At 43.9% G+C, this 17,904-nt stretch overlaps 1 protein-coding gene across 2 annotated transcripts; it reads right to left on the bottom strand.

The window, feature by feature from the left end:
* Positions 1-579: 579 nt before the first annotated feature.
* Positions 580-17,293, bottom strand: cip2a (cellular inhibitor of PP2A). 2 transcript variants are annotated; one of them, XM_079489368.1, is made up of 22 exons: positions 17,249-17,293; positions 14,778-14,912; positions 14,517-14,664; positions 13,308-13,420; positions 12,371-12,465; positions 11,828-11,924; positions 10,679-10,801; positions 9,858-10,003; positions 9,580-9,655; positions 9,182-9,421; positions 7,546-7,711; positions 7,216-7,363; positions 6,254-6,353; positions 4,653-4,771; positions 4,361-4,541; positions 3,949-4,014; positions 3,661-3,771; positions 3,267-3,463; positions 2,695-2,808; positions 2,499-2,581; positions 1,785-1,924; positions 580-1,019 (listed from the first exon to the last, which is right to left on the bottom strand). In XM_079489368.1, the coding sequence occupies exons 2-22, from the start codon at positions 14,877-14,879 to the stop codon at positions 870-872; spliced, it is 2,715 nt and encodes a 904-aa protein (XP_079345494.1). In that variant the 5' UTR covers positions 14,880-14,912; positions 17,249-17,293; the 3' UTR covers positions 580-869. The 2 variants fall into 2 exon arrangements, with proteins under 2 accessions (XP_079345494.1, XP_079345495.1); XM_079489369.1 differs by having other exon boundaries at positions 17,244-17,291.
* Between the last annotated feature and the right edge of the window lie 611 nt (positions 17,294-17,904).

Consider the following 17,904-nt stretch of genomic DNA (forward strand, 5'->3'; position numbering starts at 1 on the left):
TTTAGATTGATGCCGAATGAAATGCCCACGATTCATGCCTAAAGAAAAAAAGTCAAACTCTTTTCTGGCCATATGATCGGCCGGGGGGGGGGGGTCACATACTTTGATGAGTCACCAATCACTGTGTAAACAGTCTGCTGGGATATGACCGTGATGCAGGTCCGTGTCTAAGGAGTAAGGAGTGAGGAGGACACATGTCAGGAAAAGTGGCGACGGAGGACAGCTGTTGCTCAAAAACATCCCAAAGACAAGACACATCACCTTCAAATGTTTGTTATTTCACCTCACTGCACCACATGTAATGTGGAAGCCATCCCACCGATGTGGCACTATCAGCACCTCGAACTGCCATCAAGATGTTGTAGGCACGTAGGCCAGCCAGATTACCATTTCTACTTGGGCTACAAATACAGAAATACTAGCCTATTAGTACTAGGCCAGTGGTTATCAAACTGTGGGTCAGGACCCCCAGGGCATGGAGGGTGGGGGGGGGGGGTCTTTATTTCCGGATCCTGTGGTCCTGCGACAAAATGGTTGACATCGCTGACATTTGAAAAAATACACAAAAAAAGATGGCAGTGAATGAGTTTTTAATAGGAGATTGCACACAAAATACAAAATATAGCAGTGGAGGGGGCAGGCCCCCATGACGATTATAAAAACATTTAGTCTCTGCCACATAGCATTAAATCAAAGTAAAACAACAAGTAAAACAGCCGATTTATTTATTATAATGAAGACAATACAATTCATTTACAGTAAATATAGTTTAAAATCATTTTATTATGTCAATGTCATCCTCCATCTTTGTGTAGGTGTGTGTTATTCGTATGATCTTGTTTGCTGGTGTTAGTGTGTGAGTGTGTCCGTCAGAGTGAGAGGTTGACGTCGTCCTGCTTGGCCTTGCCGCTGCTCAGGCTGTGAATCATGGCGATCATGGTAGAGTGTTTGTTGAGCTCATCCTCTTTCTGCTTCAGCTTGACCTCTACCTGGCTTTTCTGCAGCTCCAGAGACGACGCCTGTCGATGGCCAAGAGATGTTAACAGACACCTGGGCTCAGCCCTGGCTGCATGGGGCCTATAGCTGGACCAAACACTACCGGCATTATTGCACCCTTATAACTGTGCCTCTCAGTTGCTTTAAAACTAGAAACTCAAATTGCACTGGAACTTGGTTGGCAATGTTCTAATCTAAACACAAGCCTGTCACAACAAACTTGTGTTGTGTTCAAGTTCCGGGGATCCAGACTGACAAACTTGCAACACTGGTGACTTACAGTTGCAAGAGGCTACACTTTAGATCTGAGGCAGATTAAATAAATAAAAACACCTCCTATATCCTATAACTTAAGTTTTCAGAAATTCTTCTATTTTCTATCTATAAAAAAGAAAAAAGAAAATGACAGATGCTTTACCAGTTTTAAAGGTATAACAAAGTAATGGGTTAAAGGTAGCTACTAGCTGAATAGTTCTCCTTTCAACACGTCTTTATTTCTGTGAGTAGCGAACATATAGTTTATTTTGACTGAAGTGTAGACATCGTGCAGCCGTTACAATGAGGAAACCACATGACATACAGTCACATAGCGCTAAGGAGAACTCCTAACGCTATGAACCAGAGTGTATACTACAGCCAGCACTGCTGGAACAGCTGGTTAAATTATTACCTGGATATTGTGACGAAGGTATGGTTTTGCATAGCAATAGGTTGTGTTTATGAATGGTCACTAGAGAGATTTCAGGTGTACCTCCTGGCATGTGTGTGTGTGTGTGTGTGTGTGTTACCCTGATGCTGGCGTCCTTCCTCGCCTGCTCCGTTTTGTTCAGTTCCTTCCTCAGAACGTCCACAGTTTCTTCCAGCTCTCTCTTCTCGCTCTCCTTTTCCTTTCCTCTGTCCTCCTCCGCTTGCAGTTCCTGCTTCAGACCTGACAGCCGTGGAGGAAGAAGCAGGGGGATTAGATACGCCGCAGCAACAGACAACAGCACAGCGCTCAGCCAAAGATGGAAGACGACATGGACATACAAGTAACAGTAGAGACAGTTAACCCATTAAAACAAGGAAAGGCCATTAAAAAAATAGCAAATATACAAGCTCATAGTGTGTTACTTCGTGCCGTGATATGAGCTTGTAGATCTGCTATTTTTGAAAGATTGTGAACATTTGTGCAAATCTTTGCTTCTAGGGTCCCTGAAACAAAATATCCGCAGCCCAAACACATAATTATAGGGGTCCTTGACATGAACAAGTTTGAGAACCACTGACAGAAACAAAACGTTTTTCAGGTAACCGATTTGGAAGACTTATTGTAGAATCGGGCTCAGGTTTTAACGGATTAAGACAGATGGAGTATCATACTGAATTGTCACTGCATTGAAGACAATACTACTGTATATTGAATTTATACAGTACAAAATAAAAAGGGAGACACCGAACTATAACCCAACCCTGACGACACACAGCCTGGACCCGCTGACCACACTGTTGGTGTCACGACTGACCTGCGATGTCACCGTCTCTCTGCTGCAGGTCAGACTGGAGGAACTCAATGTTCTTCTGTCTGTCCTCCAACGCAGACACCGTCCTGAGGGAGAGACGCGAAATAATTGCAATAATAATAAAACAGTAATGTCAGAGATTGAGCACAGATTTCATGCTCAAATGATTTAAGAGTGTGTGTGTGTCTGTTGTCTTCACTTGTCGTGTTGCTTCCGCAGAGTCTCGTGGTTCTTCCTCAGCGTGTCATTCTGTTTGGTGAGGGAGATGTGAGCTGCCTGCAGCTCCTTCAACCGACACTCGCTGTCATTAAATCTGCAAAGACCACATCAAAACCTTATTACTACAGCTGCAATACATACTAGTGTGTGTACTGTGTGTGTGTGTGTGTGTAACACTGAAAATTACAATGAAATGTATTTGGTAAATACTGTTATTTTCCGCTGTATTACAAACGGGTCAGTGTAGACTAAAGCACTGGTTCTCAAAATGGGGGTCCCCAAGCGTCCTCTTTGCGGGTGCAGTTAATTTAATTAGGCTATTTAATTGTATCAGACAGATAATTGTATCAAACGTTGGGGAGGAGTGCTCTCTGTAAACAGCGTTGTTTGGGCCATATTCATAAAATAAAACGTGTTTAGATTATTGAACATTTCACGCAAAAAAAAAAGTTTGACAAATCTTATCATTGTACATGGGGCCCCACTGCCAAATACATATGAATGTGGGGCTCCTTGCTAGAGCGCCACCGGCGTAGAGAGAGAGAGGCTGACCTGGTCAGCAGGGTGCTGTATGCTCCTTTGAGGGCCTGGAGTTCCTGGGAGTCCCGCTGCAGTCTGCTGTTGTGCTGCAGCAGGTCCTTCATGTCGGCCTTGGAGCGCTCCACGTCCACCACCTGGGCCGCCAGTGCTGCCTGCAGGTCCTCCCGACCGCGCTCCGCGTCCTTCAGCAGGCCGCCCAGCTTACGAGCCTGGAAGATGTGTCGGGGAAGAAACCACTTATCTCCATGTTCTTGACTTCTCTTTTTTTCGTAAATTAATGGCCTACTTGATCATACTACAGTGTCACACAAAGTAACACAAGCAGCCATATGGCAGTTCCCTATACCAACATCCATTGTCCTGCCTGTGTTGTGTGTGTGTATGTGTATGTGTGTGTGTGTGTTACCTCAGCTTCGGCCTGTGCCCGCTGAAAGCGGTACTGAGCAATGAGCCGGTCAGCTTGAGAGAGGGCCATGGCCTTAGCCTCCAACAGGTCCTGCAGACGACTCTCTTTCGACTGAAAGGAGAGAGAGAGAGAGAGAGAGAGAGAGAGAGAGAGAGAGAGAGATGGAAAAAGAGACACATGGGTGGAAAGTTAAAAAAAAAAAAAAAGGGTGAGAGGATGATGAGAGACAGACACAGTGATTAGTTAATGGTTAACCACACACACAGTTTAGAACTGCACTCCACCTACCGCCATAGAAGAGAGCTTCTCCTCGTACACATCGATGATCTGGGACACATGCACGTCGTCCTGCAGCTGCAAAAGAACATTAGCAGAGAGTAGACAAAATGCATTACACTATGAGCAGATTCAAGGGCCATCTTCTGTCTATCCCCACATGGAAACGGATTAGATTGGGTGACGGAATAACATACTAGTTCTTCAGCGCTGATAGAATTGTGTGAATGGATCTTGGGGAAATTACACATTTAGTACTTCCAAGGACCAACACAGATGTACTCCCATAGAAGTACATCTACTGAGCACTGAGCACATCCGCTCAGAATCACTTTTCCTGAATTTGTATTTCATTTCCACATTATTTCCAGGCATGCCTACAGTATATACCTGCATCCAAAATGCACATTATCGTCCAACAAACCTCCATGCCATTCTGGATTCTCTCAATGAGGCTGTTGACAGTTTTGTTGGAATTCTTGGGAGAATCCGACAGGCTGTTATTTGTCCAGAGGGGCGAGACGTCCTGCACAGCGACGCGCTTCATGGACCCCTCAGCATCCCTCTGACAATAGGCATTGTTGGCAGCCATGCTTTCCCCTAGACTTCAACAGAAACACTTTGTTGCTATTGGATGACTGAATGGAATGCAGAGGTAACGCGCCAAATTTAAATAATGGCATTGTGTATGACCATGTGTCTAATGTCTCACTTACACCAGCAAGGGGAAATCTGGCAAAGGTGTGGCTTCAAACAACAAAGATAGGCCGCATTGTACTCGCTCCCTGTAATTGGACGTCAGGGCCAGAGATAAAGGGGTCACCATCCTTTGGTCCTGTTCAGAGAGACACATAGAGAGAGACAGAGATGAAGAAATAAGCCTTCGTTTACCCAGGAATGAGAGAACAAGACTAAGAGGTCCTGCTACAGGCCTCTAACACCCAAGGTAGCATTTGTAATTATTTTGTTAATCTTATCTTATCTGTTGTCAATCTGCCCTTTATATTTTGCGATATCTTGTGCAAGTGAAGATTTTGACCTTGGTGGTGCTAGAGGAAAGAACCACTGTGGGACCACACAAATCTGTGGTTCATGCCTTGGGAAATGATCACATTAAATAAAAGATGAGGAACAGTTACTAGCTAGATGAACTGGTAAGTTCCCAAACACATGTATGCTCTGCTCTCTACCTGTCCTCAAACGAGCATAACAGTGTAATCAAAATAATAATGGTCAGATCGAGTCCGACTGTGACAAGCAAAGTTCACCATAAACGGGACCACCACGACGTCATGCCATGCTCGTTTGAGCATGGCATTGTTAGCCACAGGCTAGATGGCTAACAGCAGATCCTATCATGATCTGCGTCGTGGTCACGGTACATAACACTGCTATTTATTTAACACATGTTTGACTGACCACTCGTCACTCTCATGGTGTTTTTCCAACTCTCCCTGGTTCCATAAGGATATGTCCACATGTCTTCTCGTCAAGTAAGTTGTAAACATTGAGAACTGTTTTGACATGAGGGGAGGCGGCTATCAGATCAGACCACACAAACATTTTCTAACAGCGAATAATAATAATACCACCGTCGATCCAGAGCTGTAGAGTCGGAGAGTTGTGACAAGTCAAAGATAGTAGAGATGGAAGATGGTGTACTGCAGTGACAGTGTACACACCAGCGTCACTGACAAGCAAACTTACAGACTGGCAGCAAAGTAGCCTACATGTAGGCAGGAAGATGGCGCCCAAATAAGCCCAAATCCTACCGAACGTGTCACTATGCCCTCCCACTATAAGGTTTGCAAAAAGCTGTGCAAACGAGTTGTGTGACCACAAGGGGGTGCCCCTAGTGGTCTGTTTGCACTGATTCAAATATTAGATAGGTATGGTTGAAAACCAAAATAATTGCTAAGACATTTTTCAATGGATTCTGTTACTATTGGGTGTGCTAAATAACATACTAAAAGGTTTAGGTAAAACGAACAACTAGAAACTGAGCACTGCCATTCACTTCCTTGTCTACGGCCCGACTAAAGTGTCTATTTACTCTAAATCTTTTGACCAAAACGATGTTCTGTACTCATTTGACTTCAGCAAGCACCTTGTTTGGAATATGAACGCTTCTAGAGAGACTTTAGATGTGACAGCGTGAAGTAGTAACCCAAGATTATACCTCCCGGTTTTGGGGGGTAATGGAAGGCGGGGCTTTTCAGAGTAAAATCTGCCTGGCACCTTTATTATGAAAAACTCCCTGGCAAAAGAAGTGTTAAGACACACAAAATAGGGCCCAGAGAGTCTAGTGTAAACCTACCTGCAGGATCTTGTAGAAGCTAGTCTCCATGTCTTTCACGTGCTGTTTCAGTTTGCTCATCAACTCCAGAGTCTTCAGGATAGCCTTAGCACACACCTGGCTGAAAAACAAAAATTACAGTTCATCTAATCCTGTTTTGTTGCCACACTATTGGCATCTGAATAGCATTTGAGTAGTGGTAGTATAGTGATTCACATTAGGAGAGACAAGGAGGGACAAGATCAGGAATGTGCGCATCAGAGGGACAGCTCATGTGGGAAGGTTTGGTGGATTCAAACCCACGACCTCCGTGGTGGTGGGCACAGATTTTACCACTTGGTCAAAATGATTGTGACGCTGTATTAACAATACCGCACTTTGAGAAGCACTTCCCTAAAGAATCGTGGAGTTAGCTATCTCTAAACATGAAAAAAAATACACTAAGAAATGTGTGTTTTCTGGAGTTTTTGATGTTGTCTAGGTATTAAGATATCTTTGATATACATTTTAACAAGTTTGTGGCCAAAGTTTCAGCCAGCGTGGTGCAGCAGCAAGCTGTTATTTTTGAGTGGTGCAACCACTCCCTTACGGAGCTATGTGTGTGGGTGGCTGGCTAGCTGTCTGGGTGCGTCTGAGCACGAAAACAGCATGGTTGTTTTTCACCACCTGTGCGCAACCTAACACACAAACACGCACATATTAACTGTATATATGATGATTTCGGGTGTCCCAGTACAGTACAGTGACAGTACAGTACAGTAGAGGGACCCCCACACGGTAACTGTCATTTCTCATTTTGCAGGGCGGCTCGCCGGAACCGGGCACGCACCCGGTACCCTGGGTGCGTTCCTGTGGGTCTGGAACTTGAAACATCATGTTGTTGGCATCGTTTTGAGTCACTCAGCACCGATATGCTAGTTAACGCATAGAATGTAGAGAACATGGAATGAATCCAAGAACACCAGCTGTGAGAAGAACATCACCTGAGATCATCGCCTGTACCAGGAGGGGGACCGGTGAACGGGCTGCTGTTTTGGCTGCACGAGAGCAGCGATTCAACCAGTGAGAGGCAGAGCGGAGCACTCAACTGGTGCGCAACCAGACACCTGGTGGAGTCCTCATCACACAGGAGTGGAGCAGTTAAGGCTTTAAGACACGTGGGCGGACACACACGCACACACCCAAAATGACCAACACAAGGAAACACAGACAGATCAGCTGCATGGTCATTGGTCACTCATGTACCACTGAAAGTGGTAAGCTACAAACACACAGTGGAGTGAAAATCAGGTGAGTGGACACGTAAAGGATATCCAGCAGTAGGTCATTAACATGCGAGAAGAGTGTGCAGAATTTCCTCAGATGAACATCTCCCTGTGAGGAGTCAACGCCGAGTTTCAATAGACCCAACACCACAGGGACCAGCATCTCCACAAAGCTTAACACACACGCTGGCACACTCTCTGCTTCAAGTGCTTCCTAGGGAGAGAGAGATACAGTACAAACAGATGGGATAGAGAGAAAAGAGGGAAGAGAGAGACAGGAGAGAAAAAGAAACAGAATAACTTAAGGTAGGGACAGAAGTTGACATTGAATTACCGCATTACAGTTACAATGTTCAATTGAGAGGACTGAAAACAAAAGGAATTTGTCATTTCACGTTTTAGTCACTAGTTGGTGTTTGCATACAGTGACATAAATGAGTTAGCAGGCAGGGATTCCATATTTTACTCGAGGACATTATGATAGGACACAGCTGTTGTAGGGTCGGAACCTCTCTGACCTTTCAGTCACAAGATGCTTTCTCCAACCGGATGACTTATAGGGGATTTAGGGGAGTTTTAGCATGGTGTCGTCTTTCCATTCCACCAAGGGACATTTAGGTGCGACATCAATGGGTCTGCAAGTCAAGTGATTTTATCAAACAGGTTTTTGACAATGTTTTTAATCGAGAATATATGAAAGTTTCACTTTTTGAATTTGTTGAGTCAGTGGTATCTTCCATATACTTATGGTCAACATGACACCTCAAATAATAACTCCCAGAGTGCAGCAGCCAGATGGATGCTCATTTACCCGAGTAGGAACACCTGAAAAGGTTTGAAGGAGCGTTCAGTCAAACAAAACACCACAGAGAAGTAAAAACTAGTCTTGGGTTCCAATTCCAAAGATGACAATGGTTGGGGATATTGTTTTGTTTATTTACAGTCATGATGTTTGCATGCTGCTGGTGTTTAAGAGTCTTGCAGTATTAATAGACTGGGCAGCGGTCCTAGAGTACCTTTTTCAGACACCAGATGGGGGTGTCGGCGATTAATGAGTTAATCTTTGTTTTTTTGTCTTTGAAGGTTTACAACCTGATAATTGACTGACCAATCAACAGAGGAAGCAAACAGATCACAAAGTTGTAAAAATAAAAAGTTGATTGGGCCAGAAGATAGAGTTGTTTCCTTTGGAGTTGAACTGAAGTAGAACTTGACAGTTGTAAGCCACTGCGACTGGACCCGAGGATAAACGGCTTCAGATCCAGAAACAAGCTGTTGACGCAGAGGAAATCAAGATGGCAGAGGATGTCCTGGGGGCCGTTCACACCTGAGACACAGCTGTCTAGACCCTCTGTGTGTCCTGTCTCTTCTGTGCAATGCATTTCCAATGGGAGTCACGTGGTTTGATGACAACCTTGTTGCATGGCTGTCTTCTGCCATTCCCCCCCCCCCCCGAGCTGTGCACACACACAGAAGAGACAGGACACACCCGAGGAGACAGCTGTGTCTCAGGTGTGAACGGCCCCCTGGGGTCAAGCAACTCAAAAAGGAGGACCACTAAGCCAACCACATTTCAAGAGGAGCAAACAGCATGCTTCAATTGGCGTTAAAGGAGTTAATTAACTTTTCCCACGATATTCAATTCTTTTTTTAGAATGATCTGTACTGTAGGTCCCTGTCATACCTCTAGTAGCTCATTCAATAGTTGCAGGGCCTGGAGACGGCAGCTTTCTGCTCCTTCCGCAGGTGAGCTCAGCCACTGGACTAGAGCTAGCCCAGGCTCCGCCTTCTGTCCAGTGTCCGGCCCCACCCCCTGTCTCCGACTGGCAGCTCGGAGTTTAGGCCCCACTGGTTTGAACATCACTTCACATAGAAGAGAGCGGAGTCCTGACACACTGCACACAGCCAAGAGCAGCTCCAACACCTAGTGACACAATCACATGTATCTCAATTAAAGGCACCCAAATTATGGTGGATTGATAATAAAAAAATAATAATTAAGACGTATTAATAATTATGAATATAATACTAATTGATAAAATAATCAAATATTGCAATAATACTTTTTGTCTTGCCTCTCACCTTGGCTGCAGAGTCTGGGTCTTTTCCATGCAGCAGGCCCAAAACCTGAGACACGCATGCAGTGAAATGTTCATACCTAGAGACAGAAATGTTTGTTATATGCAACCAGAGTGACTTACGCCGAGTAGGAAGTGCATCAGTCAGTCAGTCAGTCAGACAGACACACACACGATATGATATGATTCATCAACAGAACATCCTATTGATGTTCTGTCTGAGAGAAGCATAACAATAAAGACAATGCATAATGCATATCTGTTTTAGCTGTGCGTGTGTACCTGGTGAGATAATCGGCTATCTTGGGATTCTTTAGTAGGTCAACCAAGAGGTCAACTGCATACTTCCGTGTCAGAGTGCCATCGCCGTTGATGATGATGTTGAAAACAAGCTGGAAAGTCTGGTGGATGTTCTTTGCATCAAATAGCTAAAAACCAAACACAAAAAATATTTATTACAATGTTATAAACTAATAAATCAACCTACTGTACTTAGAAATAAGTGTTTTAGCAACCAGAAATGGAAGCTGAAAACTAGCTTCAGTGGTTGTTATCGTTTGTTTATGGTGCTTTTCTATAGCAGATTGCACCATGTTTGTGACCGAGTGTTTCCCTCCGAGAGTAAAGAAATAGAAACAAACGAACCTTACAGCATGCCATAGTTTCTTTTGAATATTGTTAATCTATTGCAATCATAAATAATATAGCAGTAGGGGGTGAAACGCAAGTTTGGATTTGGACTACAATTGTTTCTGTCTAGTCTATCAACATAGGTTTAGTGAATTCTTTGAGTCTCAGACCAGGTAGCATGTTTCCACACAGGGCTAGTTTGGGTATTTGTTATTTTAGCCATGTTCATCCTAAAATAGGCTGTATACTGTAGCTTAGAATGGAAATACTTCCAGTTAGCAATAGTACTAAAAAGCAGGCATGAGCTTCAGTGGAAAGAAAATGATAAATGAGTCAAGACTGGCTGAAATGAGGCAAGCCGATACCACATGTTGAAAATTGCCATTATAGACTAATACATTGCCCAATCTAAACAATAATAAGAAATCACCAAAAATGTGGTTCAGATAAATCCCTTGGTGTGTGTCACCCACCTTTTCGCCAACCTTTTCATTGAGTGTGAGGCTGCCCAGTATAGACAGAGTGAACACCACCACAGTCAGACGTTTGTGATCGAGAAAGTTGAGCAAAGTACGGTAGAACTGCTTCACATTGTCCTGCAAAGTACATATATACACATAAAGTACACATATACATAAACAACGAGATGAGAAATTAATCCTGACAGCCGACAACGAAGCGCTAGTCAGATGACCGGATAGCTCCGCCTACCAATCGCCTGGATACATTTCAATTCATTGTATGGACGGAACCAGTGTCAAAGCTACGCCCACTGTTTCTTTTTTTAGGACACTGACCTCTGCTCAGATTAGGAAGGACTGCCCTCAGTCCATCGAATTTGCAGGGATTTTATTAAATCTCCAAATTATCACCACCCACCTCTAGCCTACGAAGAATGCCAATGACAACAGACTTATCAGTAGGCAGAGATCATTGAATGTCAGGCTACAATGCGAGACAGGTGAAGGGCTGGTAAATGGTTGCTGCGGCTAATTCTCATACCAGTGATTTCACAACAAATAACGCATTAGGAAGAGGTTCCAGTCTAAAAAACAAACATCTAGCCTATCAAATAGAAAGTGGCAGATTTAGGAAATGTGCCAGCCACTTGGCCTCTAGACGAGGTTAGTGTCGTGTCATTTATTAGTTCCTATTCCTATGCTGCTACTAACATCTATGCATGATTATATTCATGCAATCAAGATTATTTCGTACGTTGTACGCTTGTGTTCAATGACACACACACACACACACACACACACACACACACACACACACACACACACACACACACACACACACACACACACACACACACACACACACACACACACACACACACACACACACACACACACACACACACACACACACACACACACACACACACACACACACACACACACACACACACACACACACACACACACACACACACACACACACACACACACACACACACACACACACACACACACACACACACACACACACACACACACACACACACACACACACACACACACACACACACACACACACACACACACACACACACACACACACACAAAAAATTGTCTTTGTGAAGCTGCATCTTATATTAGGTGGTACTAGAGACTCACCAGGGACTTGATCTGATTCTGTATTGAGGGGTTGTAGCGACACAGGTTGGCCATGAGTCCCAGGCATGGCAAAATGATGTCATCGTTACAGGATTGACTGTGGTATTAGGAACATAAAGTAATCGTGTGTGTAACAAACAATACAGGCCAACATCCACTTGGCAATCAATGAGGCTTTAATCTCATCTTGCCATCAAAATAATGTATTAGGAGTAGAGATACAATTATTTCCTTCCCAATACCGATTCCCATAACTTGCACATCGGTCAATCCCACTGTAATTGAAACAAATCCAGGAAAGTGGTTCTCAAAGTGGGTTCAAAATTGACCTTAAATGGAACCAAATGGGCCCATTTATACTCAGTTATGGGCTGGCGGTCCTTGAAAGAAAAAGGTTTGAGAACCACTGATCTAAGAATAAATCAAAATTCCATTCATTCATTGACGTATCGTAATGGCATACTCGCTGATTCTGCAATCAATGACATTTTAATCTCATCTCGTCATCAATATATTGTTATTAGGAGGAGGCTTGTTACTTACATGTTTGTCATCAAAAAAGCTATAAGCTCATGGATGTAATTTGTAGAGTGGAATATCCGTGTGTTGTAGGTCAGTTTCTGCAGCAACTGCAAACACTGATACATGCATAAAATCGCAAAGTTATTATTACATTAACATGATATTGTGATATACATATGTCTATTATAAATCAATAGACGTGTGTAACGTCTACATTGGCAGCACAGAGAGCAAATAACAACTGAAGCTTTTTAGTAGGGGGAATTAAGCTTAACAAATCGTCCGCTAGTGGCGGATACAAGCACCACATTTGGTACACACATTCTTTAGGGTGTATCTCACCATTTCAGAAGGGGAGCCCAAAAATTCAGACCCATGAAAGGCTTTTTAAAACGGAAAATCCAAAATGGCCAACAGAAATGACCCACGATTCGCAAAAGATGATTATTATTCTGACTGATTGTGCAAATGATCTTTTACATTTTTTGGAATAGACTAATAGTAAATGTCTTAAATAAACACTGTGTGCGCTATTTAGCACCATTTACTGTGAGATAATCAATGATCTACTGCTTCTGTAACTTGGCCTCTACTCTCTTATTCTATCTTTTTGTTATTAGTTTCCCATAGCTTGTAAAAAAAAAAAATAAGCAAGTAGTGTCAAAAATTCATAAGCCATGTGCAGTAAGCCTGGTTTGTAAAACAGACCATAGGGGTCTTGCCCTAGAGATGATCATTCTGGGGCCCTTTAATTTGTATTTATTTTACTGTATGATTTGTATTTATTGATTGATAGATGAGCTTTCACTACTTATTTAAAAAAATATATATATGAGGGACACTATGGTTTTACTGGGCAGATCCAAGGGCAAAATGGTCACTCAGTCATCTTTACTTGGATAGCAAAAAAGCCATTTAAAAAGGGGGAAACTGAAAGAAAGAAACTCATGACACTTACTTGCAGTACGAGCGGTTGTGTAGGTGTGGCGCTGTGGCAGTGAATGATGGAGGACAGACTGCTGGTTAGATTGTAGCTGCTGTGGAGCATCAATCTGCTCTCATCATCACAAGCTAAGGGAAACACAACCAGGGTCACAAACTAGCACCAGATACACACACATAACACAAACCAAGAATTATATTTTACGCACTGGTTAAGGTGCATTCTGTTTTGATAGTGTGTTGTCATGTGAAGATGATTGTGGGCACTACTTAATGACGTATCGTGTGACACTGTCATTACTAGTGGTATGATGAAGGCCTCTGGTACGAAACTCATTGGTCACCTGCGTTTTTTTTAAACGTCCTTGCTTTATCTATGGAATAAAGGATTTTCTACTTTAACTGAACACGCCTCACCACCTTATTCTTTTCCACTGTGATGCCTACAAAGAAAAAATGTACTCAGAACTCTTGTTCTGAAACTAAACCCCCAAAGAGTACCCATGCAGTGTTTCTTCATAGTTCATCCATTTATCATTCCTGAATAAGCCAAGAATTGTTGACTTCATGTTCCTGGTCAGCTCGTCTACCGACTCTACCAGCTGCACTGATAAAAAGTAAACCCATGATCTTCCTTTGTATTCATACATATCGTTGCCATTGTTGGGTGGCAAACCTTGTATGTCCAAAACAGTTGCTTTTTTTTTACATTTTAAAGAACACAAGTTTATCAGAGAACTAGATGAGGTATAGCAGACAATCCAAGTTAAAGGGATAGTTCATCCCCCAAATGACTTTTTCCCCCTATCGATTACGCAACCCATGGAGACTTGAAACAGCAGTGGTTCCCTACGGAGACACAAAGGAGACTCTTTGGCCCCTTGTCCAGTTCCACCGGAGATGAACTAGTTTGTTCTTTTGTCTCCATAGGGAATCACTGTTAAATGGTTTTTTTTTTTGTGGCTTTCGCCTTCATTTTATTTTTTTATGGAGGGACAGACAGTAGGCTGACAGGAAATGGGGAGAGAGATGGGGGGATGACATGCAGTAAAGGCCGTCTGGATCAGGAGTCGAACCTGCGGCACACTGCCAGACTGGATTACCAGCCAAGGTGCCTGGACCGCTGAGCCACGGCCCAGGCCAGGGAATCACTGTTAAGTAAGTAATCGATAGGGAAAAAGGTTTTTTTGGGGGATGAACTATCCCTTAAGGATGTAAACGGTACCTAGTTGTCCCAACAGGGAGATGATGGTGCCTGTGAGGGCTGGACTGCAGTTCGGGTCCCCCGCCACCTCCACCAAGCCACTCACACACTCACTGGGCAGCACCTGGCCTGAGGACAGCAGACGCTTACATTTCAGCTCTGACAGCTCCTGCAAACACACACACACACACACAGGCCACCATTAGCGATTTTTAATTCCGTGACTCAGGTAAAGCCTACTACAACTAGGACATCTTCTATAAAGAAGACAGGGAGACTCACCTCCACTTGTTTCTGGAGTTGGCTGGTGCTTTGTGTTGACTTGTTGTCCCTGTACTGTTGGATGGCCAGCAGCAGAGACTTTAAACAAGTTCTTACGTCCATCACAACTGTGTGTGTGTGTCAAGAACAGCCGATCTAAACACAACAAAACAAAAATGGATGGCTGTGTGGTTTTCTCTTATATTAATTACTCGACCTGCACGTGCGTGAGACGGATATCATCCAGTGTTAACTGTTAAGCAAGCACGCAGCTGCCTCTGATAGTCAGGACAAATAGACAAAGATGGATGGCTACTGTGGTTCTCTCTTGAAAAAAAACAAACTAAAACGTCAAATGGTGCTCTAAATAATGATCAATCGTTCCCTAGCTATACCCAATTTCACTTCATAAGCACCTAGACATAACATATAATAACACAAGAAATTAGTTTGGTTAGGTTTGTTGACACATTTCTGTTGTTCCTGTCAAAAGCTAGGTGCCACCGGCTAACCGTTAGCTGTTTTGACTGTCCTGATTACCAGGCGTTGTTACAAACATCTAATGCCATGTTATATACCTTGGCGTTAGTGAGTCGTGCAACCTTACGCTACTTTACTTCGTCCACTGCCTTTAAACAGTATGAGAGAATGAAGTGAAAACAAAACAAATAGCAGCGAGTCCAGCAACTTCCTCCCGCTTCCACTTCGAATGTGAAGGAAGTTGGAACGGTCCATGACTGTCCCAGAGCAGGGGGGTGCACACACTGCACAGCAGAGCCATATGGGTGCGTTCGGAAATGCGCACCGGGAGCGCACTCGCCTATTAGTTTGCATTGCACAGTGCGCTATTTCCGAACGCGCCCGTATTACCCATGAGTAAGGTAAGACAGAGTTACGACATTGAGGGGGCAGAAAACATCCCGGTCACGTGGTTCATCAATGCATTCCGTAAACTTCCGGTGTCACTATTCGCCAATAGAAGTCTATGTAGAAGAGCCGCCATTGGACTGGCCCCATGATGTGAACAGAGTTCTCGTAACTGTCTATACTTTATGGCTCTGGTGCACAGTGACGGGACGGCGAATAGCCTCGGTCCCCTGAAACTGGGAGGTCGGGGGTTCGATCCCGGGTCATACCAAAGACTGTAAAAATGGGACCCAATGCCTCCCTGCTTGGCACTCAGGGGTCAAATCAACTAATGATTCTCGAGCGTGGCACACGCTGCGGCTCCAAGAGATGGGTCAAATGCAGAGAACAAATTTCACTGCGGTAACGTGTGTGACGAATCGTACGACTTTACTCATCGGACGGCGCATGATTACCCGCCTGCCTCTGATTGGCCTACCGACACTGCCCGTCAAGTCTACTTTCCTCCGAGGTGGATAGGCCTATACAACGTGGTGGGAATTTGGGAAATAATACTAATACTGTTCTGCCTTGGACTTAAATAAATCTTTTGAATATTCCAATAGGCGTTGCATATTGGGTTCAAACATCCCCGTATCCTGACAGAATGTTCTGACCGTGAGTGTTTGTAAGGAGTCCAGTTATATAGGGAGCAGGTAAATGGGCAAAGTGTTCACAGGTGGGCTGATGATAGTGGCAGCGGTGGCCGAACGGATTGCAGAGCGGTCTTGATACCGGAAGGTCGCCAGTTCGAATCAGCGGTCCGACACGTTAAAATTACCACCGCTGAAGTGCCCTTGAACAAGGCATTGAACCACTACGATGAAATGTTCTATGAGCAGGGCCTGGCTGGAAACAAGTTCTTGAGCTTAGCCCAGATACCCTGGGTAAATATTAGCCTGGTTAATACACCAGACCGAATCAGCCGTTGGCAAAAAAAAAATTGCCTGCCAGCGGATTAGGGTCTGGCGAGGCTCAGTAGCACGCCTCTTTCCTACAACCGAGAACAGGTCGGGCCAATCGGGACACGGTATGCAATATGGGCGGGCTTTGGTACAGTGACGTTCAATGCTTGAGACCTTTGACTGACAGTAGCTCTGACCAATTGCGTCAAAGAGAAAATGTTTGAACCCGCCCCCCGGGAAATGAAATCCAAGTGGAGCCAGCCCAGACTAATATACCACGACAGTGTTGTGTGATGTTAGTCTGGTTTATTAGCCAGGCTAGGTAAATATAGTAATCATTTCATTTCATGAGGGAGTTGGAGACAGGTGAGAGAATGGGACTGCAGAGTGGAAAGGAAAGTGGAAGTGGCCAGGGCTGACATGGTCTGTGGAGAGACAGATCATGACAGTCTGTCAGGATACAGGGATGTCTGAACCCAATATGCAACACCACAAATAGGAATATTCAAAATCAAAAGATTTATTTAAGTCCAAGGCAGAACAGGGTAAACAAACAGAGTACTAGTGTAAGCTCAGGAAAGCCAAAAGGCCAAACTGTCAAAAGTACAAAACAAAACTAAGTACTAAGTACAAAAAGACAAAAATACAAGCCAGTAGTAGAGTCCAAAAAGCAAACCTTACAAGAAGAACGAAAACCAGGAACTCGGGGAACAATGCAGGGACAATGACGTTCCGTGTTTGTAAGGAGTCCAGTTATATAGGGAGCAGGTAAATGGGCAAAGTGTTCACAGGTGGGCTGATGAGGGAGTTGGAGACAGGTGAGAGAATGGGACTGCAGAGTGGAAAGGAAAGTGGGAGTGGCCAGGGCTGACATGGTCTGTGGAGAGACAGATCATGACACTACCAACAGTCATTAAGACATGCAAATCCCTTAACTCCTTCAAAACCGCTCTCAAAGAGCACCTACGGACGGCTACAATTCGAAACTGGCCCCCGTAAAATCTGATTTCCCCACCCACCCCCTTTTTCCCTCACTGTATAGTTTGTTTTTGTTTGTTTTTTCCCCTTTTACCTCCTCTATGATGATTTCCTGTTTTTGCATAGTAGTGTATATTCGTAATTTCGTACGTCTCTAAATGTTATGATGAATTGAACATGGTGGACCCTATTGTAAACAAGTGTAATGATGGTGTCGTCCACAGTTAACAGTTTTGTATTGAGTTGTGCTTGAAATGTACTGTAATTCTCCAATATGTTAATACCGGAAAATACTTCAATCAATCAAAACAGATAGTGTTACTGTAGTCATCCATGTCAGGTGAAACAGGCGCTTTATA

Source organism: Electrona antarctica, assembly GCF_951216825.1.
Source record: "Electrona antarctica genome assembly, chromosome: 20".
NCBI classification, from domain to species: Eukaryota; Metazoa; Chordata; class Actinopteri; order Myctophiformes; family Myctophidae; genus Electrona; species Electrona antarctica.